This window comes from Oreochromis niloticus, linkage group LG10 (genome assembly GCF_001858045.2).
Source record: "Oreochromis niloticus isolate F11D_XX linkage group LG10, O_niloticus_UMD_NMBU, whole genome shotgun sequence".
NCBI classification, from domain to species: Eukaryota; Metazoa; Chordata; class Actinopteri; order Cichliformes; family Cichlidae; genus Oreochromis; species Oreochromis niloticus.
This window is the reverse complement of record NC_031975.2, coordinates 30,482,956-30,510,037: the sequence shown is the minus strand read 5'-3', so window position 1 is coordinate 30,510,037 and position 27,082 is coordinate 30,482,956. Positions and strand designations below refer to the sequence as shown.

The 27,082-nt window shown below is 42.4% G+C and overlaps 1 protein-coding gene across 3 annotated transcripts; it reads right to left on the bottom strand.

The window, feature by feature from the left end:
* On the bottom strand, window positions 1–26,753 carry rars1 (arginyl-tRNA synthetase 1). 3 transcript variants are annotated; one of them, XM_019364045.2, is made up of 16 exons: window positions 24,262–24,395; window positions 24,075–24,111; window positions 22,446–22,580; window positions 22,153–22,344; window positions 21,743–21,851; window positions 20,898–20,998; window positions 19,533–19,654; window positions 19,320–19,440; window positions 18,523–18,652; window positions 18,265–18,369; window positions 17,773–17,951; window positions 17,550–17,659; window positions 15,249–15,354; window positions 6,940–7,112; window positions 2,811–3,058; window positions 1–301 (listed from the first exon to the last, which is right to left on the bottom strand). In XM_019364045.2, the coding sequence occupies exons 4-16, from the start codon at window positions 22,303–22,305 to the stop codon at window positions 192–194; spliced, it is 1,767 nt and encodes a 588-aa protein (XP_019219590.1). In that variant the 5' UTR covers window positions 22,306–22,344; window positions 22,446–22,580; window positions 24,075–24,111; window positions 24,262–24,395; the 3' UTR covers window positions 1–191. The 3 variants fall into 3 exon arrangements, with proteins under 3 accessions (XP_019219590.1, XP_003454001.1, XP_005472371.1); XM_003453953.4 differs by lacking the exons at window positions 24,075–24,111; window positions 24,262–24,395 and adding an exon at window positions 26,597–26,753; XM_005472314.4 differs by lacking the exon at window positions 24,075–24,111 and having other exon boundaries at window positions 24,262–24,408.
* Between the last annotated feature and the right edge of the window lie 329 nt (window positions 26,754–27,082).

Sequence of the window (27,082 nt, the reverse complement as noted above, 5' to 3'; positions counted from 1 at the left end):
TATTTTGGTTTCATAATCGCCCTTTAATAAAAAGATCCTTCACATGAGACATTAATAAATCAATCGAACACAATGATTTCCCCGTCCCGTGTTTGATTTAATAAGTGTTATGGAAAAATATCTCTTCCGGTTCACTGAGTTCAGACTGCCAAGGTTCGTCTTCAGGCTTCCCCTCGTTCTGAACTCGGACATCACATCCTCTCGACCGGGGTGAGACCCAGGATGTCAAAGCCTTTGGCCATGATGGCTGCAGTGGCTTCACAGAGCAGCATCCTCCACATGTTGATCTTGATCACCTCACCTGAAAAAGTAAAAACAGACAAACAGAAGGAATCAAAGAGAGTTTATATCTCATGAACTATCGCATAATTTTTTCAGTAAATATGGATTTTGCATAAACCAATCCCACGAGTGTTTAACAGGACTTTTTTCCCCCATTTTTGGGGTACTACATGACTAAATGCGATAAAAACGACTACAGGACTGTACTCGAGTCATCCACCTTTCTTTACAATAAAGAGCAAAGAGACATCTCTGGTTCCTATAGAAAAAGCCCATCAGATTACACTGCGACAGGTCAAAGCTGGTGACTATTCTTTACTATCCTTTTTTAAAATTTGGTTTGTCCTTATATAGAGAGTAAGAAATAACAAGGCAGCTAAAAGATACAAATACTGAAACTAAATAAAATTAAGGCAGCGATGACGGAAAAAAGAAAGAATAATAAACTGAGAGGTGAGACTGAAGCGGTCAGAGGTGCACTAGACAGCGAGACTAATAAACAACAAAAAGGTCAGAGGGCGCGATTAATGATGCCGCCATCACCCGGCAGCATCAAATAAAAATCAGTGACCTGAACATCTGCATCCACACGCAGCAGCCGTGACAGCCACGCACTGTCAGACGGAGAAGAAATCCAATAGAAATTAAGTCGGTAATGAGCAGCAGAGGAGCGTTACACAGACAGGTCGTTAAAGGGGCGTGAACGTGGACGGTGGACCCAAACAAGCCGACATCCTGGTGTGCAGTGAGGTGACAGCGCTGTCAAGGATGGAGAGAGGAGAAGGTTTTTTTTCCATTTCGTAATTAAACACACACCGATCTGTGGATCGCCATTTCTAAGGTTCAATTTCACTATTTTCACCATCTCGATTTGTTGAAGCCAGCAGTGATCATGTTTCAACAAGAAGGTGGAGTTACTCTTAGGTGACTCTTACTAACAGGTTGAACGAAGTCTGCCAGTTTAAAAGATGAGAATGGACCAAGCAAAGTGCTTCAAAGCTGTATTCTATTTAACAACCACCAGAGGGCGACTGTTCTCATCTGAGAAGTTTCTCAATCATCCAGGTCATGGTACTCTAAGGAGCTTGGAAAGAAAAGCGTCTGGACTTCTTTCAGTTTCTTGAAGACGTTTCACCTCTCATCCATGAAGCGTCTTCAGTTCTAGGGTCAAATGGTGGAGAGTCCCAGATTTAAGTCCTAGGGGAGTGTCCCCCAAGAGGGTCATGAACCACCTGTTGATCCTCTACCTAATCACACGAGCCAAGGTGTGAAAACGGGTGTAGGTCACAGTCATCCAAGGTTTCGGGTGAACCCGATGTGAAAGCTACCCCCACCCTATCATATGATTTCCTGAGGTCAAGCTGGTCTTCAAGCAACTTAAAGAAGTCAAGACGCTTTTCTCCAAGATTTTTAGAATTCCAGCCGTCGCCTCCTGGGATTTTTGTTCTCAGCAAACACTTTCCTTTAACAAACTCACATGAATCTCAAACTGAAAGCAAGGCCGCTCTATGATCTGCACACAGAATCTCAGCCTTTGTTTGTCCATCTCCAAAAAAGATCATAAACAGCCCGATACCGTGTAACGTCATTACAAAGAAACGTTGCCGTAGTAAATCTAAGAAACCCACCAGCAAGGCGCTCTGGGCTTGAATGACCTTACACTGGTGTAGTCTAATAAGCCGTGGGATATCTCTTTGTAAGCAGGAAGGCTGTACAATGAGTCAGACCTCAGCTCAGATGAAACTAACAGTCCAGACAACCTCTCTCTCTCTCATCAGGATTCATTCTTGACGACCTGCAACAGATTGATTCCTTCTGCAAAAGCAACAGTGAAAAGTCGAAAATTCAAACCCTTCTTTGCAGCTTCATACTAAACAGTCGGTCTGGATCCTTTGGCTGTCCAATAGGACCTTGGCTCAAACTTTTGTTCTGACTACATTATGCCAAGTTTATTATTTCAAAGTTTGGACAACTTTGGTTTACAATGTAGGACAGAAAAGAAAACCAAAGAATTCAAGTAAATGGTAAATGGCCTGTATTTATATAGCGCTTTTCTAGTCCCTAAGGACCCCAAAGCGCTTTACATATCCAGTCATCCACCCATTCACACACCCATTCACACACTGGTGATGGCAAGCTACGTTGTAGCCACAGCCACCCTGGGGCGCACTGACAGAGGCGAGGCTGCCGGACACTGGCGCCACCGGGCCCTCTGACCACCACCAGTAGGCAATGGGTGAAGTGTCTTGCCCAAGGACACAACGACCGAGACTGTCCAAGCCGGGGCTCGAACCGGCAACCTTCCGATTACAAGGCGAGCTCCCAACTCTTGAGCCACGATCGCCCCCAGTACTAGAAACACAACTTGGAGTAACTTGTAAAAGCGCATTCTGAGAGGTAAGGACGTCATATCAAACCAAACTCTGAATATTCAAATCAAAGTGAAGAAAAAATGATCATCGAATGCACTAAACAACCAACCAGAGAGTTGTCCCCCTGAAACTGATCTAAACCTCGACCCAGCTCACCCGTCTGCCGGTCCTTCTCCACGCAGTAGCAGCTGTCGTAGAACTCTGTGAAGGTGGTGGCGAGCTCGTACAGGTAGTCGCACAGCGTATGGAGGAGCAGGTCGTCCAGAATCTTCTGCAGGATCTCCGGGAAACGCTGGATGCACTTCCCCAACTTCCACTCCTTCTCGTGGTCCAAGAGGATCTCCGTGGTCTCTGCCGCCTTCTTCAGCGTGGCCTCGTCAATTTTGGCCAGACGAGTGATAGACCTGCGAGAGGAAAACAAACGTTTAAAAACCCAGTTAAAGAGTCCAGGCTAAAAAGAAAACTACTGGGAGGGCTCTGCTGTCTACCACCTATAGCCTCAAAGAGTTAATAGTTATGAGACAGGTAAATCTACTACAAAGGACCATGAAAATGCTCAGAACCAACACCTGATGATCTCCAGCGGTTTAAAAAAATGTAAGAAACAGTTGTGATTTTGTGAAGAGCCCAACAAAGACTTATTTTAAAGGCAGATAACAAATATAATTGTTCAGTGATATTCAGGAGAATATCAGAGCAACAAATGATGGACAAACCAAGTCCTAAAACTGTTTATTACTTATCCAAACATCGGCATGAATCAGTTCAACTCAAAGACTAACTGGCTTTTACTCGTGATGGTTTTGATTTTGATGTTTAAAGCAGGGAGAGACGCAGTGGTTAGCTAAATATCAATCAAATACCTTCTACAGTTTCCACATCACTGGTCACCAAAACCCTTTCACACATCCCCGATCTCCTGTTGGTGATAAGACGAGAACTCGGGCTTTGGAAAAAATATTATAAAACAAGTCAAACCAGTCTGATTCTCCAAGCATCCAGTCGGCCACAGTTATCCCATCGTGTTCCCATTTAAACCTCCAATAACGATCCATCTTTTATCCACCAATCAAACCAAGCAGAAGCCGGCTCATCAAAATGCTTTTTAAGAGGGGTAAAAATGACCTGTTGATACTTCATTATTTTCTCTTTTTATCCTCCACCTCAACAATGAATAAACCAATGTTAGGAAAATACATGAAAGAAGTGATGTTGGGTTTCATGTCGAGGAAACCCAACATCTCCCAAAACACTGATTAAGCTCAGTTTTGTCCTTCATGTTCATTTAAACTGGACAGAGTTTTAAGTTCTGCTTCTGTCCATTTTTCTCTCTCTTGTTCTTCTCTGAATCTTGAACAGCACAGCAGGGGGCAGCTGCCGTCACTGAGTGCTCTATTGACTGAACGCAGGAACATCGAATCCTCTCGGGCGAGCCCGCTCACCCCTCCCGGTTGGAGGGGGGAAAAAAAAAAAAGAGAGAGAGGGGATCAATCCTTGCCGGGCGCTCTGCCACCCCGACTCTAACTCCTCCGGGAAGCTGGAGAGGAAGATCAGCGCAGCTCTTGTGCAGCCTGGAGACGCTCAGTCGATGGAGGGGATAAGGGTGAAGACAAATTGGGTCTCACTGAGTGGAAATACCCCAAAGACTAATCCCAAGCCACAGCAATCGCGGAGGGTCTGGCGAGGCTGATCTGATACGAGTAATGAAAGTATACTGGTGCTGATGGGAGGTTCTTGTACAGGACACAGACGAGAAAAATGGAGGCACTTGATTTAACTTTCAGGATAGTTTCAGTGTCCTAAACTCAGGGTCAAGCAATAGTTCATATAACCGATGAACAGATTACTACACAGACCGGCTTCTGCATTACTACCAGTGTTGGGACTAACACGTTATTAAGTAACGCGTTACAGTAACTACGTTATTATTGTGGTAACGAGCACGGTAACTAGTTATTATGCCAAAACCAGGAACGCGTTACTCGTTACTGGGATTTAGATAGGCTCGTTACTCGTTACTTCGGGTGGTGGATATCGCGGAGCTTCCACAGAGTCAGTAACATTAGCAAGTGGTGGAGGCCAGCAGGTGGATGAAGGAAAAGGGAGGCAAGAGGAGAGACCCGAAGCGGCCGCCGGTCCGCGTGTCAGGTGAACTGAACTTCAGGTAAGAAGTTATGACCTGCAGTCTATCTGAGTCAGATATAAACCAAGTTTAGGTGGAGTTTATTTTCGTTATGCTGACATTTTCGTACTGCGTGCTAGCTAGCATGACGGAGTTTCTATACAGCTGGGTGGGTGCTATGTTACTGATGTTGAACTTTATTTTGTTCATACGGTTAATTATTAGAGTTGCCAACCGTCCCGTAAAAAACAGAATCGTCTGGTATTCAGAGAAAATATTACGCGTTTCGTACTGAGGTGAAAAGGAACACAGTTTGTCCCGGACTTCAGCTACAATGAAAAAGACACAAAGCTGAAGCTGCACAGCTGCCTCTTCTTCTCTCATTCTCTCCCGTTTCTACTTCAATCAGGAAACTGATCAATGATCAGCTGATCGGCTTTTCAACAGCAGCACGTTTAAGCTTGATCAGCTGTTGTTAGAATTTATTTAATATTAATTTCTAGTATCAGCTGATGTTTGCTGGAGCCACAGCTGTAAAGCTGCTGGTCATGATATCGGTTTGGTTATCTGGTGAGAGGGAAACATGAAGATGAAACCAGGAGATGTCCTTACTGAATCATCAGAGCTGAACAGGTGACGGAGAAACAGGTTTACCTTTTAGGTGACATGAATGAGTTGAAGGGAAGTTATGAACTGTTTCTGAGAGACAAATAACACCAGGATCCTTTTCTACGTAGCTGACAGCTGGTAACTGTGCAGGGGCGGGTCTAGCAAAGTGTTGCCAGGGGGCCAGGTAGGGCATTAACAGGGAAAGGAGGGGACAAGGAAATACTTTTCTTTATTATTCTCATTTAAAATATCTAGCTTTTATTAAATAATTATCTGAGTCTTACAACAAACGATTGATAGATTGATACATATATACCATCAGAACAGTGTACATCACTGTCACAACAGTGTTTATTTTCATTCAAAGGCTTTATGATTTTTCCTATAATGGCGGGCCGGTCTCTAGTCAAAATGCCTGGGACGATTGTTTTGTCCAAGTCCAGCTCTGTATGCAGCTCATCTGCAGTCTGGTGTTACCTACATCTTCCTATTCAGAAGGCAGAATTTCCAAGTTCTGAGTACAATCAAAAGCACCACGACCGCAGTTTTTGTGTTGATGTAAAAAGCAGGCTAGAATCATGGCGGGGGTCAACGACGGTCCAGGCGTGGGATTTCTCTCGTGGAAATGTGCACATTATTTTTTCCTTTCAGTTGGTAGGTGGCACAGTGCACTTGTGGCAAGTAAGCAAGCTAGAAGACTGGCAGTCTTGCTGGGTATCCAGTTACAGAAGCAACACATTAACAAGAGAATTCTGAGTAAAACCAAAGTTACTTTCCCTAGTAACTAGTTACTTTGAAAGTAACGAGTAACTTGAAGTAACTGAGTTACTTTTTTAGAGAAGTAACTAGTAATGTAACTAAGTTACTAATTTAAAGTAACTTACCCAACACTGATTACTACATATAAACTAATCAGTCACTACTGTTAAAAGAGTCTGTTAGCAGCGACGTCCCTCGTTATTTTACACTGGGTTTGATGGGCTGCGTGAAAAGAGCTGCAGAGGTGCAAAGCTGCAACTTTTAACTTTATCTCTGGATTTAGTCCGAATCTGAATCTTGCAGGTGTAAAGTGAAGCCAAGACTAACTAAGGTCGTCTCTGTGACCGTGAAATGCCAAGACTGCAGGAGAAGACTGAGGTGGCACAAGACAGGATGGAGTGGACCACCGAGGTTAAATGTGTAACTCCTGGAAAAACGGAGGTTCTCGTACTCGGCCCAGACTCGTCATCCAGTTATCTAAGATTTTCAAACCTTTCCTGTCAGCCAATAACTTTGAACCCTGAGTACACATTTTTAATTTACCTCAGTTTTCATGAGCACTTCAGTAAGGTTGCAAACACTCGACGATCCATTAGCTCCTTTAGGGCTGTATAGCAGATCAGGTCTTCCGATTGGTCCACGCTCATTTTAGACCCAGACTGTTCTAAACTTCAGGACTCGTCAGGCTAAATCTACATGCTATTTGTATCCTTGTGTGCCTGACTGTGTGCTGGAACATCTTTTTTATCTAAACTGTTTTATTCCAAAGTATTAGAAGTTGTAGTGAACCCTGACCTGATGCGGGTGAAAGCGTAGAGGAGATACGCCGCCGTGTTGCCTCGGTCGTCCAGCATCTTATCAAACGAGAAGACGTAGTCGTTGTTGCGGTTGTGGGAGAGGTCGGCGTATTTGATGCAGCCGAACGCGACGGCCCTCTGAGCCTTCGTGAGCTCCTCTGGAGTCAGGACCTGCAGAAAGAAGATTTTCTTTTATTAAAGCAGACAATCTCTCCCCATCGCCGTCTTCGCCCGCCGTGCTTTATGGCATTAAAAATGCTGATAAGTGCCGTTTTAATCAGCTTGTAATTACTGAAGGCAGATCTTCACCTTCTGCTTCCAACAGTTAAACCAGTGAGATGAATTTAATCCAAATAATGAAACCAATTTACTATCCTCGGGCAGAGATTAAATTGACTTATCGAGTCATAGCCTTCCCTTGAATCTGTGTGTGACGTGTTTGATACCGTAGGGAGTGAAGAGGAGGATTATGAAGATTTCATGATAGTGATTAAAAAACAAAAAAAACTGCAGTCAAGCAGAACACAGCAGATAGAAGAAGTGACGTGACAGGACAAGGATTAATGGCACAGGAGGTGAAAACAGGGCTGCGAGTAATGGGCAGGTTAAATTTGAGGACAGGTTTGGAACAAATGGCCACTTTTCCACTGTAGAAACTTCCAACGTTTACACAAACTGCCCTTCGTCTGTTCCTCCAGCTGTTTCCACTGTGATGTACAATCAACTGAACTTTCAAATCATTTTGAGATGGCTTTGACTGAAACACCAAAATAGAGCTCGGAAAAAACATAGATAAATATGATGGGAATATTGGTTATGTAATGTGACTCTGGCTCTATGAGCATTGGTGCACAGAGTGCCCAATCTACGACCGGGTTCAAGCTTTTCCGGCCGATTTGCCATGACGACAATGGTCTAGCTTCTGATTTTTTTCAGATAATATGGAAATGAACTGTGAAAATATCCTGCAGTCTACATAAACAGAAATTCACATTAACTACGTATATTCAGAGAGTTTGCAACAGGGTTGGGTGATATTTTACAACTGACAAGCATCAGTCCAATAATTGACGATGGGCGATATATTCACGCATGCACAGACTTTTGATGGGCGGAGCAATGTAATCATGCACAGACCGATTTGTGCATTTACAACACAGAAGAAGTCCAAACATGGACGAACTAATTTCCCCCCAAAAATTAGTGCTGTCAGCTCGGGATGGGTTCATTGTTAATCGCATTAGTTGTCATGACCACGTTAACGCTGACAGCACTAAAAAAAATATAAAAGTTGCCAATGTGGGATTTCTTTGGCTTTAAACCAGATGAAAGAGGTAAACCTAAGGATGTAACCAAAGCGGTGTGCCGCTTGTGCAGACGTTTAGTCCGAGCAAAGTACTCAAACACGACTAAATTTTTTTTCTTCTGTTGACTGCTTCTATTAGCTCCATTATTATTAGCAAACTTACTCATGGGCAAATAAATAAATCGCCCTTGTAAAAAACGACCGCCGATAGTCAATATATTGGTCCAATCGCCCAACTCTAGTTTGCAATCACTCTGCTTTTCTAAATTAGATCCAAGAGTCTGAGAGTGACTGCAGTGAGGTGGACTGTGATTGTTTGTAGACAGGCTGCCTCCCACAACGCAACCTGTGCAATCAGCTTATGACCCGAAGTGGTCGACCAGTGAGTGGTCGAGTGTAAACCTCTGGTTGACCAGTTGTTTACAACATCGAACAAATGTGACCAAGTTCAGTGCGATCGCTTATTTTTCCTGAACAGAAAGACAAATCAAGTACTAAAACCTGCAGTCCCGCTAATGTCCACTAGAGGCCGCCTCCAAACGTGAGTCAGTCCCCATAGACTGCCATGTTAAGACGACCAACCTTACAGTCGTAATAAACTGTTCACAGCCCGCTATAAAATACAGTTTTGGTCTCCGTCAATACTTTCCACCTTCAACAACTACAATGGTTGAATTTTTGTAATTATTCCCAGCAGTGGAACAATTCTGGGCTCTGAGATTCTGGAATACAAAAATGTAAACATAAATATTTTATGAAATGATTGCAGTAAGTGTTTTTAATCATCCTGGCATTCACAGACATTTGTCTCCCGGCCGAGTCTTCCATTTTCACTCCATTTATGAACCAAATCCTAAATTCAAATCCCCCTCCTGCTGCAGAGCCTCTAAATGACATCAATGTGTTTTCAAAATTACTGCAGCAGATACAAGGTTTACTCATTTTTGTCCCATCTTTTCAAAAGTGTCGAGGGTAAAAGTCTGAAGTGGAAATTTCCGAAATGTTCTATAAAAATATGAATCTTTAAAACGCTGCCTTCCCCTCCTTTCATTGCATTCTGCCCTGAATCTTAATCCCATCTTTCAAACGGGGCTTGATGTTCTTTTATTTAGTACTAGAAGGTGTATGTTACTTCGCTGAGCTCTCAGAGTGGCTCCAAAGAAACAATAGATCTCATCCCCCTGGTAGCTGTGACCTCCTGATTCAAGGACAAACCTTCAATGTTTTATAAAATCTTGGATCCTTTATTGAATTACAGCAGAACAGAGCGAGCTCTGAGAGTTTAAAGGGAAGCCTCTATAATCTAAGACTGAGAAGCCTCTACTCTAAGAGTGCAGGAGAAAAGAAATAGCCTTAAAGACATATTCAGACGTTTAATAAGCTGGAGCCAGAAGTACTCGACAACTGGTCCAAAGATGGGCGAACTGATTACTCGTCTAATCAAAGAAAGGCACTTTATTTTAATTCTCCTTGTATTTAGGCAGAAATTCACATATTTATCACAATTTTTTGCTCCTAATACACAATTATTTCTTTTAAATGAGATATCCTGATCAAGGGTCGCAGTGATTCTCCAAAACCAGTGGTAACTTGTTTCTTTAGAAGAGGGTGAGTGACATAAAACAGGCCTGATCCATTTTTCTGATGTGTTTATACTGACATATACTCAGATTACATGCACATCTTTGGAGTAAGTTTTGCTTATATGTGGAGCTGCTGTTTTGAAACTTGAGTGAGGAAGACTGATGGTCTTATTTTGATGTAGTAACAGGAAGAGCAACCATTACAGAGTGTAGATTAGAGAAAATCCTAAATAAATTCAAACTTGTGTACCCAACTCTTGTTTTAAAAGGCGAAGATAAAAATAAGTATATAAAGTAAAATATATACTAGAATCTTTAGAGGATCTAGTGTCGTTAGGTCTAGAACACCTGATTACCAGGTCGTACAGCTTAATGGGGTGCTTCAGTGACCTCACCTGCCATATCCAATTAAAACCAAGAACCAGGAATGAGAAATGCTAAAATAATCATAAATATAAACCTTTCTGAGACCCTCAGAGTCCAGCAGGATGTTTTTATGACCAAAGGGGTTTATGACTAATATTCTACTCAACCTGGTAACACGTTAGCGTTTCTATGCACGTGCCTGAAAAATAAGGCTGAAGCTGAGTCACTAGAGCGACTAATCAGCCGAGCTGTTACATATACATCCAGCAGATTCTCAGACCAGTTTAATCGATCTCAGACAGCCTGAGTGTTTGTCAGTGACACGCCTTTGCGATGCTGAACGTACGTTAGCTGTGTGACTTTTTCAGAAAACCTGACCTCTGAACTTGAGGTTACCTGTAGAGGCACCTGTGGTTTTAATGTGAATTTAATTCATAAACACCGCCTGATGCCTGCCCGGCGCTTCAGCCTGATGGAGAAAATGAATGAACAGCTGAAGTGGTTGAAGGATTATTTTGAACTGTGAATCATGCAAAGCTACTTCACAAATAAAAATATGGAGCTAGAATGAGGAGAAGCCCCGTCGTGCTCAGAAAGGTTCCTGCTCCGTACTACGAGCTAAAAAACCCCAAAAACTGAGTTGTAAACTCAACAATCGCCCTCAGTCCCTGCAGCGAGGATCAAAATTCTTACAGTCTGGTCTGAAAGGTGCTTTTCTAACAGCCACAAAAGGACAGGTCAGGGCCTGAGAGGCCAGGATGTGTGTGACACACGGGGCAGGATGAGACAGGAAGGGCCAGAAAATAACAGGAAATAAAAGCACCGAACACAGAAGACACAAAAAAATGAGGAGAGAGCAAAGTGTGAAACATCACAACTGCTGAAAACAAACATGAAGGAGCAGCAGTGTTAGAGAGCGGGCTGAGGTTCACGGAGGCCACGGCTGGGGTTTGTTTTTAATGAGGCCGGGTTAGCAGATGGTAGACGTGGGCACCGACCCAGACGGAGCGAGGAGCGCCAGGCCGGAGAGGCCTACAGGGAAGCGGCGCTGGCACCGGCTTCCCCGCAACCTTCTCAGCATTAAAATCGCTGCAGTTCAACTGAAAGTCACCGACTGTTTGCACCACACCTAGTGCTCCACATAATAACTTAACCGGGTCAGGTTCTCTTGTTTTTCTTCTCTATAAAAAAAAGAAAATCTCCCTGCAAGTTTAACATCACAGAAACACCTCAGCACCAGCAGGTGAGACACGGCGAGTCAAATTAACAGGAACGTCGAGAGTCTCGCTGTGCAAGGCGGAGAGAGTGGCTAACGATGGCCCGGGGAGGGAAGAAAAGGATGTAAACAGGTATTCTCTGAGTTGAATCAGGCAGGAAACACTTCCCACCTCCAAACAACCAAACAAGCAGCTCTTAACGAGGTCCATGCGAGCCGGTGATGGAGGATCAGGGCCGGGTGGCGGCGGCGTGGTTTGGTTTGAGGAAACAGAGAGGAGGGAAAACACGCTGGCAGAAGTTTGTTTTTGTGAAGAATGACTTTAGAAAAGGGAAAATAAACAACTCGAGGCTCGAAAGACTCGAAGGACTCTCCGCTGACAAATGCTCAATCCACCGAAGATAAAAAAAACGTGAAGTCTGACATTCGTCTGAGCTTTGAGGCTTGAAATGGGATCGCTGGGTCATCAGTCAAAACTCAGAGGCAGTCAGCAGAGAGTCAGGAAGTTTATGAAACACAACTTCCTGCTTTATCTGTGCAAAAACTTTCATTTAACACAGAATATCTGCTGAACTCCGCTTCCCTTTTACCCTCCACTAACCTCTGCCCACCTTTGGTTTCCCATGATGCACTTTGCCTCTGTGTTTACACACCAGTCAGTAGGGCTGCTCGATTATGGCAAAAATGATAATCACGATTATTTTCACTGAAATTGAGATCTCAATTATTTGACGATATTTATTTAACAATAACAATGTATTGAATAATGGCTTTAAAGAGGTCAAAAAATAATATAAAATAGTGTGCAAATACTGATAACAGTGCAAATGTTTGCAATATAAAAAATAAATGAAAAATGTAAACATCTATGTTTAGTGAACTTCAAAATCCTGCATAATACTGGTTGTTCACTGTGTTAATTGAGCAGTGGTCTTTGGCGAGGAAAACGTTACCGCGTTTGTTATCTCCGTGTGTCTCTGGGAGCTGGTGGGATATTTAGTCGCGTTGTACAGGGTAGCGTGAATGGAGGTCTGTGAGGATGAAGCAGGTGTTGTCGAGAGTTTTTCTCTATGTTCCTTCATTGTTTGATCGTGTGTCACTTTGTGAGCGGTCTTCAAATGATTGAATAAATTTGTAGTGTTGCTCTGTGGTGCAGCTACGACACCGTAGCAAAGTTTCCACACTATGTCTACTTGATCCACGTCTGACTCCGTGAACCCATAATGTTTCCACACCACCGAAGTCGTTTTACCTCTTTTCAACCAACGGCATTCTTTCTGCAGCAGCCATCATCCTCTCCTCTCCAAATAACTTCTGCTTAGCTTTCCGAGCTTCCCTCGGGTCCTCTTAATTGTTGTGACGCGTGTTCGAAACGCAGAGAGGTGCGCTCGATTTGCCACACGGAGCAGCGCGAGAGGAGGAGCTAATAATCGGCTCAGTCATTTTTAATGATCGTTGAAAGCCCAGATCGTAATTACGATTAAAATTCGATTAATTGAGCAGCCCTACCAGTCAGTTTTTTATCATTAGTTATTACTAACCACGTCCCTCTTCCTCAGTGCGTCTTCCTTTTTTTTATTTTTTTTATTCTCCCTCCCGGGTTACAGTCTGCTGGAATAATTCCTGTTATTATGATGATTTTATATCAATATTCTGTTTCAAATATTTTATCTTTTATAAGCAGACGTTTGGAGCGGCGAGGGACGCTGTCCAGCAAGTCGCTCATTATTTCTTCCCCGCGCCCGGCTTTCGATTCGCTCCGACGAGGCTTATTTTACAGTAATGACCACCTCGCTCTACAGTAGCCATTAATTCTTCCTGCTCTCATTCCGCTCTCATCCCGCTCGGAGCGAGCCAAACTCGGGAGCTTTCTCATCACGTCCAGACGCGACTGAGGCTGAAACACCACCGCCCGGCTGTTTCCCTTCATCCTCTCAGCCCTGTGTGGTCTCTTCATCCTCCTCTGCTCATGTGTGAGCTCAAACCTCTGCACACACTGTTCCTCTCGGCTGTTTTGAGTCATTAATCCAAACAAGAGCAGAACCGTTTGTCTCTGATTGGTGAATTTCACACTGATCGTCTGCTGATGAGCCAACAACAGGAAAACTATCATTCCGGTTTATAACCTGATCTGTTTTTCATGCCCTCTTTGAGCTCTTCACCTCCACCACACATTAAAGGCACAAGTTTAGAAGTAGCACCGGCTCTTCCTGCTCAGAATACACTGGTTACCCCATACTGGGCTGTACTGGGACCCCAGGTGTGGTCAGTTTAAAGATCCAATGGGATATTCCCACTGATAACCTGGGCTTTTAATCTGAAGGCGAAGTACCAAACTGTAAACACGTTTTTGATTTGTTTGATTTGTCAGCATCACTCAAAAATAAAAGAATTCCTCCTGTTTGTGGCCAGTGATCCGCATTGAAGCGCTTAAACTACGTCACGTTTTTTTGCCACTGTCTGAACGGGTTCGTTTAAATATCTAATCGTTACTCTCGGTCGGGTCCAGCGGGCTGTGGACCGACCCGGGTCCAAAGAACGTGACGTTTCCTTTTGAAAGTTATGTTGAACAGTGATTATGAGAAAAAAGTTAGATACAGCTCGTTTTAAGGTCACCAGGCCTGCAAGTTGTTATTGTATCCATTTTATAATAGTTAAGGCCAAAAACATTTTTATTGATAATAATAAAAAGACATCATCATTATTAGTGTGATTAATTCACTTCATAATACGGCCCCTGAAAACTACAGCATATTTATGATGTAAGATGAGAAAATATTGCTTTTTCGCAAAATATCCAATTTCCAATATTGTTTCCTTTAAAAATCTGACCTGTTACCTTCTTATTGTGCCTGTTTGCGTGTTTTTACTGTGTTTTTACTTGCTTTTCTTATGTTGGAGTGCTTTTGACCTCTCAGGGCCACCGTAGAAATATACTTGCTTACGTGTAGGGCTGTTCGATATAACGATATATATCGGATGACGATATAAAAACGTCTATAGTTTCATTTTACACTATTGTTTGTTTCGCAGTGTCGCAAAATAAACTGTTTACGGCAATATTTTTTGATCGTTTTGATCAATGACTGTAGCTGTTTTCTACAGTCATTGGTTTTGATGGTCACTGTAGTGGCTACATTAATTTATTAGAGTTCTCTCTTTCTCTTATATTTAATATAACCACACTACAGACGGACAAGCACCGGTTTTTATGCGTTGTCATTAGCAACAACGACGGTAACACCATCGCGTGTCCGCTTGTTTATTTTCCACATAAACCTTTCACAATAAAGCTCAAGATCCTGTTGAGACTTTTCAAAATAAACTGAATCACGTGAAAGATGCAGAGTATTTACGGATGAGTAACAAAAAAGAGCCGTCAGGTGCTAAAAAATAAACCTTAGACTCAAACGTTAGAACAGGCTTTTCCCCGCAGCACGCTGTGTAATAAATACTCACAAAGAAAACGGCGGCTGTTACAACCTATGTCTAAAAATGTATCGTTTCATGCATCAGTTAAAACACTCGACTCCAGGTACGCGACGCCCAGCTGGAAACACTTCACGCAAGTCGAGCTGCCCGACATTCACAGAATTTACAGAAAATGTTACATTTTTGTGATTTATATCGTTATCGGACGATAGATGTCTTAATATCGGGATATGAGATTTTGGTCATATCGCACAGCCCTACCTACTTACGTCATCTCGTGGAAATCATATCTAAGTCGAAATGCTCGTTGGCCAGTTAGTTTCTCTAACTGGGACTGTTGTGGAGGGCCGTCCCAGTTTCTCATGTGGAGCCTGAACTCATCGCTGCCGTGTCTGCAGCCTCACCTTGTCTCGCTCCTTCTCCTTCAGCTTGTCCATGGACCTCTTCAGTCCCTCGTCCAGCAGGTCCATAAGCCTCACCGTGTCTCCAGAACGAGTCTTAAACTTCTTCCTGAGGAGGAAACGGCAGAAACAGCGGCTCAGTGCGAGGACAGCAGGTTAGAAAACGCCTGAAGGGGCACCAGAAGTAACGGAGTCGCTGCAGAGTTTCACATCCCCAACCTGAACCAGCAGAGGTTCCACTTCCTGTCTCCAATAATTATCATGACAGCAAAACTATTAGATTACTTCTGCTCGCCTCGGGGCGATACATTTTGTACAATCAAGCAAATCAGCTAAGCATTACAAGCCGAGCATGAGCCAAAAATTTAATAACCCCCGCCTCCCCTCCCTCCTCTGTTTACTCGCAGCTATAACGGCTCCCCCCGTGGCTGCGTTAAGCTCTTATTGTCTGGATGAGCGATTATGAGAACAGCGTGATAAATTTCTAATGGAGTCTGCCGTAGTGCAGACATAGTGGGGCCAATTTACGCCCCCTCAGGTTACCACGGGGCATTTAGCGGCACTTAGTTATGGCCTCCGCGAAGCGTAACGTCAGCCCGCCGCCTGAACCCGGCGCTTCTTCTCAGGTCGACTGATTAGGAATAAACAACAACGTGACAGATAAGCGGTCAAATCACAAATCTGCTCACCAATCAGAGCGCAGCGATTGCTCACATGACGACAAGATCAAGCTCAAAGACGAGGCGCTCCAGCGCTCAAACTGCACGACAAAAACGGGAACACGGCGGGAAAAATATATCTGAGGTGTTAAAGTTTCTGAACGCGATGACTTGGAATCTGCAAACAGATAAAAGAAGAAACAAGAAAAGCAGGAGGAGGAGGAGTGGAAGAAAATGTAATGGGAGGAAAAGGTTTAAGATAAAGACAGTGGAGGACGAGTGAAATGAAAATGTCAAAGAACAACAAGAATAAGGAGAAGCTCCAGAAAAGGGAAAAAAAAAAATCAAAGAAAAAGTTAAAGTAGCGGCAGAAGAAAAAGTGAGAAAACGAGGAAATAAGTGGAAGAGAAGGAGGAAAATAGGAGGAAAGGAAGAAGGACGAGGAACACAGGAGGAGGAGAAGCAAACGAAGAAAAAAAAGAAGATGAAGAGGAAAGATGGAGAAAATAAAGGAGGAAGACGCAAATGGGGAGAAAACGAAGGAAGCGAACGAGCACTACTGAAGGAGGAAATAAGTGGAGGAAGAGGAGGAGAAGGTGTTAAACAGAAGAGGAGAAAAGTTTAATTAAACAAGTAAAAGAAGAACGAGAAGAAAGGAAGAGGAGGAGGAAGGAGACAAGGAAAGAAGATGAAAGAGGAGGAAGGAATAATAACAACACGGACTCTGAGTCCACGCCTGTATTTTCTCTCAATGATTTGAGGCTGAACTTTTTCATCTCTGCTGTCCTCCTCCTGCGCTTGCTCCTCCTCCTGCGCTTGCTCCTCCTCCTGACATGCTGAGTAAGGGAGGCTCTGCGATTTGCTGCAAACGACTAAACTGTTTGTGGGGCAGTGGCTGAAAATCCTGCGTTTGATTCATCAATGCAGAAAAAGAAATTAAAAAGAAATAAAACGAGCCTTCATGTGAGCAGCAGGAAAAACAGGAAGCCTGCCCGTCTGTCGAGCGGAGACCTCGGATCTGAAGTCGGCTTTAGAGACTTTTTTTCTTTAAAACCCATAAAAACAGTTTTATTGTTTTAGTGTTTGTTACGTGTAGTTATTTATTTGCTCGTTTACGTTTGTGGCATTTCAAAACCGTCGCAGAGCGCCCTCTGGTGGACAAACTACACAACCTCAACATAAATAAGGACCATCCAAGGATGAGGTCAGGGGCGGAGTTATAAGTGGGCAGTGGGCGTCGTCCAAGGGCAGGACCTAACCTTAATGTACACCTCTGCATTGAATCCATGTAGAAACTACGACGTAGCTTCGTGAGCGGTCAACACTGTCGTCGCCATTGACACTAAAACACCTGACAGAGTCGCACTGGTGGCTGGCTGTCCCCGAGGAGGCGGTCCTTTTAAACCTCAGAGTTGTCACATGATCCACCTCAGGTGCTTCAAACCCCACTCACACTTTGTCCCAGTGACAATGCCCCACCCCTTTTTTTTTTTTTTTTTTTTTTTTTCCACGCCTTTGCTCAGCACCACCTAACCGGTGGACTCTCCACCCGGTGATGTCATGCCTGGCTACAGTCGGGTACCTGTGGCCCTCAAACAGGATTCAGAAAAACAAACTCTACTGTCAGAGCGTGTTTTGAACTCACTTGTCCTCCCCCAGCACCACTCCAAAGCCGGCGTGCTCCACCCGGGTCACTTTGGGGTTGTACCAGCCGATCAGCTGAGCCGCGGCGAACACCACCTGGAAGTGCGTGCTCTGGAGGGGAAAACACACCCAAATCCAGTGAAACGCCCTCCAAATATCATGGTTAGGAAAGAGACGGAGCTTAGAGCTAAATCCAAACCCTCTCTGGTCGTGTCTCCACCTACCTGTCCACTGTCAGTGACATAGATGATGATGTCGGCCTTCTCTTCGAAGATTCGTTGGCGAATGGCCGCAAGGTCTGACGTGTCATAGGTGTAGCCCCCGTCTGACTTGACGATGGTGAGGGGGATGGGCTGCTCTGGGGGGAAGACGACCTTACGACCCTCGTCGAGCTCCACCAGGCCTGGGGTGGAGATTTAAAAGGATGGGGGTGGTTTAATGAGAGGGGAAAGAAAGAAGGTCCAGTCAGTCCAAAAAGGAAGAGGAGATAAAAACAGGAGGGCACCAAACATTCATGAGGCAATGCTTCCACCTGGTGGCGGCACTCAGGTACTGCAGGCTGCACTTTATTATCTACTGAAAGAGGAAAAGTGATTCTATAAAGATTTCTATGAAAATCCAAGTCAGTGTGATCAAGGGAACAAATAAGCTCTATTTCTGGTAACCCTAAATGCTCAGAAATGCCCTCCGTGACCTTTGACCTGCTGCACACTGACCTTTCTTCTCAAACTCCTTCACCACCTCAACCATCAGGTCCTGGTAGTATGACTCTCCTCTCTCGATGAGCTTGATGTCCAGGCAGTCGTAAATTTTCTGAAACTCTGGAAAAATTAAAAAAAAGAAATAATTAAAACCTGTCACAGGTAGACGGGCAGCTCTAAACAGGGGGAGGAGCTTCAACTCATCCTCGTGTCACATGACTAATTTAAGCCCAGCGGCTCTGAATCAGGGACGGGTGTTTCAACCCGACGTACCTTTCCTGGAAACGTCGCAGATGAGGTTCCAGCCTTTGATGAACTCCGGCTCTTTGCTCTGCAGTTTGACGACACACTGGTACGCCCGCTTCTTAAACTCCTCTTCCGTGTCAAAGCGCTTCTTTGACTCCTGAACGAGAGCAAGAGAGACCGTCAGCTCCCTCGTTTCACTGTTACAGTCAAATCTGAGAAAACGTGTCTCCCACACAATAAGTCGAGTTCATCTAATGAAGCCACGAGAACATTTTCCCCTCACACTGAATATGTTCAGAAGCCTCAGGGTCGGTTTAATTTGGGGCTTTTTTCTTATTTCTGCAGCATTTTTGAGCTTTAACAACTTCACAGTTACAGGAAACGTTGACATGAAACCTTCAGGGCTGAAGACACGTTTAAGCTGCAAAAGATTAATGTCTGTACCCGAATATTTGATCAGTGTCATGACTGCAGAAACTTCAAAAAGTGCATTCTGGGTAAATTTTTCAGGGTTCGCATCACCATGTGGGACAGGTGGCTGCTCAAAGCAAGTCAGAGCTCACGAAAGGTCAACTTTCTGGCTTAAAGGAACAACGGCAGCCACGTCTTTTTGTGTCTGAGCTGAAGTGACTGGTCCTGTTTTCTCACAGAACTTAAATGTTTTTCAGCCCTAAAAGTTTCATGTGAGCATCTTGTGTACTTATGAAGTTATGACGGTTAAAAAACTGCACTTGGGGTAAAAACCTTAAAGGGTCCTAACCCCATGTGGGATTTTCCCAAAAGCAGCCTGATCACACACAGAGACAGGATGAGCATGAACTGACTTTGTAGAAGGCCTGCAGGTCACTGATGGGAGGGGAGACGGTCAGGTAGTCCGGAAACATGTCCTGCAGGTGGGCGATCAGCATCCCAAACTGGGTACCCCAGTCCCCCACGTGGTTCAGCCTGCAAAAATAAAAACTCACTTTTTAGATTTTATTTCTTGAAAGCTCTTTTAACGTTCGCAGCTACGACACAGCGAGCGCGGCCAAGCTGACCTGAGGACTTCGTATCCCAGAAACTCAAACAATCGGCACATGCTGTCCCCGATGATGGTGGAGCGCAGGTGACCCACGTGCATCTCTTTGGCGATGTTTGGAGATGAGAAATCCACCACCACCTGAATGTGACACAAACACACAGGACCTGATAAATGCAGATGCTGAGACAGGTAAACCCATCACAGAAGAACTCAAGAAGACCTGCTCCACATTTTTATTCCTGGACTCTGTCAGAGCAGCTTTGCATGACTCATGGTTCATAATAAGCCTATTTTATGTTTGATCAGTGCCGTTTTAGCGTATTTAATCAAACTTTTTGACATCCGCTCTAAAGCACAAACACGCGTTTTTACTTCCTGTCACTGTTTAAAAGCAATCTTCTTTCTGCGACCCCAACCGGTCACAGCAGATGGCCCCGCCCCTCCCTGAGCCTGGTTCTGCCAGAGGTTTCTTCCTGTTAAAAGGGAGTTTTTCCTTCCCACTGTCGCCAAAGTGCTTGCTCATAGGGGGTCATATGATTGTTGGGCTTTTCTCTGTATCTGTTATTATAGAGTATACTGTACAATATAAAGCGCCTTGAGGCGACTGCTGTTGTGAGTTGGCACTATATAAATAAAATTGAATTGAAAAAATTGAATTGAATTGAATGTTGCATTAATATTAATTTCTGTCTCTATAGAAAAAGCTTATTTTGGATTCTCCCTCATTCACATCCTCCATCTCCTCTTCTTACTTTTCTCTGTTTTTGTGAGCATACACATATTTTTTTTTAATGTCACACTTTATATGAATAATTTCAACTCCACACAGATAAATGTAAACATGTGACTTTTACAGCACCAAAATAATTAAATGAGTAAATGTAGTTGTTTATTTTTGTAACTGAAATAAATAAATTAATAAAATAATCTAATCTGTCCATTTTCTGGTTCCTGCTATATTAAACTGAGCTCCTCAACTCATCTCTGTGTCCAGAAGTTTTATGAAAATATTTGATCTATTACGAAAAAATTGAATTTTCTTTTTCACGACATAAAAAATATTTAAAATGTGAACCTGAAATCTGCTGTAATTTGCTTTGATGTACCTCTATAAACTATCTTATTGTTTGTGTGTGCGTGTTTGTGGAGGAATTTAATTGTGAAAGGCAAGGACCGAAACAGCTGATGGGCGGGGCCTCTGTGCTACTCTCTTTGACATCACACAGAACCAGGAGTAGAAAAAATGTGCGTGAAACTGTGTTGATTACCAGATTATTAGGCACAAATAATTAAATCAAAAGCTCAAAAAGGGATCAAAGACTTCAGAGTTTAACTGAAAAGGAAAAACAGGCGGGAAAATAACTTCAGCATGTGCACAGACCTTCTTCTTGGATGGCAGTGGTGGGGGTTGCACTCCGTTAATCAGCAAGTTGCTCAGTTGTTTAGACACAAATGTCTTCTGCAGGTAGATGTTGATGAAACCTGAAAGAGACTACTTTTTTTAGACTCACTTTTTAGTCATTTATTTACTCTTTTTTTTAAATTCTTTTAATATTTATACAAACAAAGAATGATTTAAATGTGTACACATTTGACAAGGTTCTAAATTAAATTAAATTAAACTAGAAAAAGTTGCATTTCCTGCGAAAATGCAGTTTGAATGCCGTGTAGTGGAAATCGGCTTCCAAAAACAGCTGAAGAGGCAGAACTGTCTGCTGAAAAGAGGCGAAGAAGCTGAACATTCTGCTGAAAACATGCTGCAATGGGCGAGAGTCAAACCCGGCCCTCCTGCTCTCACAAAGGCTGCTCATCTCACTGAGCTAAAACACAGCTCACCCCGGCCAGCTAAATCAGCGATCACACTTGTAATGTGTTCCCATTCATCTCAATGGGCCAAAAAATTGCATAAAAAGCTTAATATTTCAAAAAGTATAAAAGTCATGAGCACCAAAAGATATAGTTGGCATTAGCAGAAAGAGCTGAAGAGTTTAAAATTTGAATGGTGAAAACTGTGGGAGTAGTTAACCAGCAAAGAAATGGAGCAACAAGAATAATAAGGTAGAGGAAGAATAAAGTTTAAAGAGAAACAGGAACTAAATAGCGTTCCTGTTACTATAATTGTATAATTGTAATTATAATAAAATAAATGCTTGAATTAAGATCTATGGGAATAAGACGCGGTGTCTTGTCTCCAAACACAGTCATCATTAAAGGCGGAGTCTCTACCTGGTCCTGCAACCTCCGTTTTCTGGACGAGTTCGTTGTCTGGAAGATTTTTGATGATCTTCTCTGCGATCTCCCTCGGGTTCATCTTTGTCCCCTTCGCCTTCAGCATCTGCAACCCGACAGCCAGAGACAGTCTGGCTTAAAGAATCTGAAGCAAAGCTTTTTAATCTGACCTGCTGAGACCAGGACACACTGCACAGCTCAAAGACAATCCTCTAATTTGACTCAATGCAGCTGCAGCTTTTAAAACTGAAAAATCATAGTAAGCTATTATAAATCACAATAAGCAACCAGAAATGAAAATAAGGCACATTAATTCTTAACAAGCCACCATAACAATCATAATTCATAACAAACCATCATAAACCATTAATCATAAACTCTTCAGTTTTCGGGCGTGGCGGTCTAACCTGGGACATGCTCATGGCGCTGTTGCACTGGTAGTCCCCAAACTTGGCCTGCTGGCTGGGCGCAATGGAAAGTGGCGGGTTGTCGAGCTCGGGGCAGGAGGCCCGGATGGCCTCGCCGAAGACCTCCTGAAGTCGCTGGTTGATGTTTAACATGGCTTTGCCGCGGTGACTCAGTGACTCTTCCTGCAGACTCTGAGGACAGGACAGAAAGGTGTAATGGTTTTTCATCAATCTGCTTTTCTCAGGTTAATATTAAAATGCCTCAGGACATTTTTCAGCAGAGTGTCACTCACCTTCTTCAGGATGTTGAGGCGGTACTTGAGTCGAGCGTTTTCCTCCTGCAGCTCTTCCAGGCGTGGAGATGGACTGAGGTTCTGTGAGTTTTCAAGATTTTTGATCTCTGCAGACAGACGCTGGATCTCTTGCTCCTAGATACATCAAAATATTTCAAGAAGAAAAGAAAGGAAAAAAGTTTCCACTGGAGCTGCTCGAAATGTACAAAAAAGCTTTAACACGTTCCTATAAATAATAAATATTTGTACCCCAAGTTCCGGCCTGAGAAAATGCTTTAGGGTCTTACATGCTGTCCATTTTTGTAAAAATACCATTTTTAAAGGAACTGTATCAGTATAAATATTTTTACCTCTATTACTTACATAAATGATCATTAAAAGAGGACCAAGTACAACACCTTGTGGTACACCTCAGGAATTATAAAGACACATACATTCATAACCTTTAACAGTTTATACTCTGTTTCTGTATTTCACTGTTGATCTCTTATATACTGGTGTGTTTTTGAGATTTGTAAACTACTGTGCAAAAGTCTTGAGCCACCCCTGATTTTTAAAAAATATTTTTCTTTGGATATTAGCTGTTTCATTTTTACTGGGGTATGTGCTAAGCCAGTTAACATGACCATGAATCATTCAAGTATAAAACAAGGAACCTAATTCAACAAATGAATCAATGTCATTATGAGCACTTAAGACCTACGTCTGGACTTCAATTAAAACTGTTTTTTTTAAACAACTTTAAACACATTTTTGTTTATTAGAAAAAAAAAGAAATAAAAAAAAAAAACACAGCCTTGGGTTACGTGAGATTAGACACTTTCACTTTTACTTTCTTCAGCTAAACAACATCTGCAGGATCATGCCTGCATTCTTTTTAACCCACATAATATATGTTTTGACTCAGCAGAGAAACCTGCCAGTGGACTTTCTCCGATCAAATCTTCTCAGATCAGGTAGCTGATATATCTTCAAAGCCATTTTAAGGCAATAAACAGAAAATAAGGAAGTTAATGAGTTCCCGAATGCGTGGTGGACAGGTGGGTAAGCGAGAGAGCTGAGCAAATAATAACTGTATGTATAATGTATAAAAAGTTAATAATACATTTTAAGAATTTTGACAGGGTGCACAGCAAAGTTAATATAGCCAACTTACACTAAAATTACATGTGAAAAACATTTCAGTTAAGAAAATAAAAAAAAAAAACATTTTCTATAAGAGTTCAAGTGAAACTAAACAATTTGTGAACTTGGAAAACTAAAATAAAATAAAAAATATACATTTAGTTTTTCAACTTGTTAATCTTGTAAAATTTGTTAGAGCTTAGCTGATGAGGCTTTTACGGAATTTCAATGTCTGCAAGACTGAGAGTCAACGGCTTTCAAAAGAGAGAAGTGAAAGATTAAAAACTAAACTAAAATTAAACGTTTCAAGCAATAAAAATGAAAATGAAGCAAACCTGCTTTCAAAAAACAACTGAAACTAAACTGAATTCAAAACTTAAATTTGCAACAAAGTAAAAAAATAAGAAAATACAAAACTATCACTCCACTAAAAGGACAACCTTTAGTACACCATATAACTGAGTAATTAATAACTACTTCTTATCAAACAATAAAGCAAGTTACTCCTTTTCCAGCAGCTCAAGTTGCGCTGTGCAGTCTTCTGAAAACAAAATGCAAAAACACCCACATCAAATTTACTCTTCAGTTTATTCAGTAAAAGAGTCTCATCGCTTAGCGTGTCCAAAATCAGATGCAACAACTAGCAAGCGCCACACAAAACAGAAGGAAAATTAGGAACCAACAACTTTACCTAAAGTCCACTGAACAGAAGTGAGCCTCGGAGTTCACAAACAGATGGCTGTTGTGGCTTTTAAAGTCTAGCTCAGGTCGCGCTGGTTACACACCAACATCACACCACAGGACACCAGCAAAGTGATAACAAAGCAGACCTTCCAAGTCTTTAAAGTGCGCACCGTACACCAAAGCAAAACTGAAAGAATTTTTTTTTTTTTACAATGTGTGCACAACAGCTGATGCAAGAAATGTTTTCATTGCAAACCAGAAAGACAAGCGCTCTTTAAGCTCACCTATTTCCCATCATACGTGTTTACTTACCTGTTAATGGGAACTATTTCAGAAAGGCCTTAAAGAGTGGTACAGGTATAAATACACTGTCCAAAAGAATAAAGGAAGTCAGTTAAACTTCTGAATTACTGATGTGATCAGTTAGTATCAGGTTATTAATCAGGTTCAGCTGCTTTGCTGTTAATGATGTTAACCATCGGTGCAACGATGAGACAACCCCCAACGCTCGCCTGGTCCAACAGAACACCTCAGAGACGTTATGTTTCAGCCCGTCCAACGCCACCAGGGTAAACTTCAGACTGAGCACAAGCTCACTGACGCCCTGGTTAGATATCCAGCATGGTTTTTTTTTCACACCTTTGAATCTGATGTGTCTTCAAAGTGTATTAAAAACCTGCTTAATCTCCACTTGAGGGCAGCAAACACCACCTTAATGGTTAGATTTAAAGGTAAGGACTGCTCACGTTTTTATTTCAGATATTGGGTCTGTACTTGTGACATTATGTTTTTTCATATTGTGAAACATGCCAGTAAACAAACTGAGGCAGACTAACTGTAATTTAAAGGTTGCATGAAAATCCTCACATATGTGACTCTGCAGGTTAGTGCAGGATAAACAGGTTAGTTTGCTGCACTGTGGTGGATTTAAAGTGAAGAACAGTGTGTGACTGGTGCACAGTGGCTGTGGGTTCATGGTCACAGTTAGCTCACATCAAGTGTAGCAGAGATTCATATGAAGTTTAGCTGATGATGCTGTGATTCTGACTGAATTCCACTTTCATATTAACTTCATACTGTCTAGTATAAAGACAGCATAAACAGTGTACTGTCAGTGTAGAGGATGGAAATCAGCCAGGACGACTACTGAAACATCTGCTCACATCTGGTTCAATTCACTTGTGTACATCCACAGAGAGCAGCAGGTCAGCTGATCACAGCCTGTACACTAAGAAAATCTACTGGAGCTCTCAATAGAAATTATTATGAGTTGTGATTCTTTTCCCCACACAGAGGCATTACAACTGATTCCTCCACCTGCTGAATCCACTTTAACGCCTGACTGGACACATTTTCCTGTTTAAACGCAAAGTCACCCTCCACACTGTAGGTAACACAAAATACAGCTTTCTTCTATTTTCCTTATTTTTCTTCAGATTCAAACTACAATTAGAATTAAAAAGTTTGTATTCCCAACGACTGATATTATTTTATCATTATGTTAATAAAGCACAAGGTTCAGTTAGCTTTGCATTAAAACAGGCGGTAAAAAGGTCCTTCAAGGAGATACTTTTACTTTCTTACTTTGAGTACATTTCAGACTTGGTACTTTCCCTTTTATTTTTAAAACAGTATTATCTGTACTTCTACTTAAGTACAGAATGTCTGTAGTTTTGCCACATCTGTCCTTATTGTGCATTGTTGTATTGTGCAACAAACCAATTACCGCTGGGGGTGGGGGGGGGGGGGTCATTTATTGATTCATATACATAATATATATCATAAAAAAAGGAGCTCCAAGCTCCCAAACAGTGGGGTGAAACATTTATTTTTCTGAAAAAATAAGTTTGATGCCAGGGTTAAATAGAGAAAAATGTTCTCGCCAGACTCAATTTAAAAATCTTCCGATTTAACTCCTCCTTTCATTTTCAGTAGTCACTCATCTTTCTGGGCTCCACTGTACACAGGTAATAACCAATCACATCTGGTAAGTCCGGCGCATATGTGACTTACAGTAACGAAGCACAGCTCTTTAACAACTAAAAACTCTTCATGCCATTCCTTCTTCATGTGCTGTCAAAGCAGTGTCCTAGAACAAATCAAAGGGACCTCTGACTACAATAAGACACGTTTGATTTAACAAACTTAACCCGAATTTGACACTAATGCATAGATATTCAAACAAAGCATTTCTGGTTTGATCGATACTGCACCTATTTAATAAACAGGCAAAAAAAATTTTAAATTAGTACTTTTTTTCATTAGGTCTGGCGGAACTTTGCAATGTTGCTATCCGGCGGCAGGACGCGCATTTAGCCCTGCAGCTCGCATTAACCACTGACCTGTTGCTGCAGCCGGGCCGTGTACTCGGTCACAGGGTCTCCCATGTTCCTGAAGCTCTGCGGAGAAACTCTTCTGTCTGCTGGACTTGGAATCTCGTGGCTGACGAAATACAAACCGGAGGAAAGGAAGAAGCCCGTAACTTTACAGTCCACTTCCGGTCCGGGGAGCACTTCTTCATCGCTGCATTGAGCCGGATTGAGAGCGCCTCCTGCTGTATCGGAGCTTCCAGGCGTGATTTCAGTGGATGTTTTAGCTTATTGTGCTTATTTTCTGACACCGTATCGATCACAGTGATAAATTAATTTAGTGGATAGAAAAAAAATAAAATGTTTAACAGGTGCAGCTCGTTTACCTAAAATTCAAACTACGCACACAAACAAGCAGCAGGAGAGAGCATGACATTACTATATGAGACTATTTGATCTTTTTAATATTCTAATATATTCATCTAATTTATTTCATATTGTTTATATTTATAATTGGTA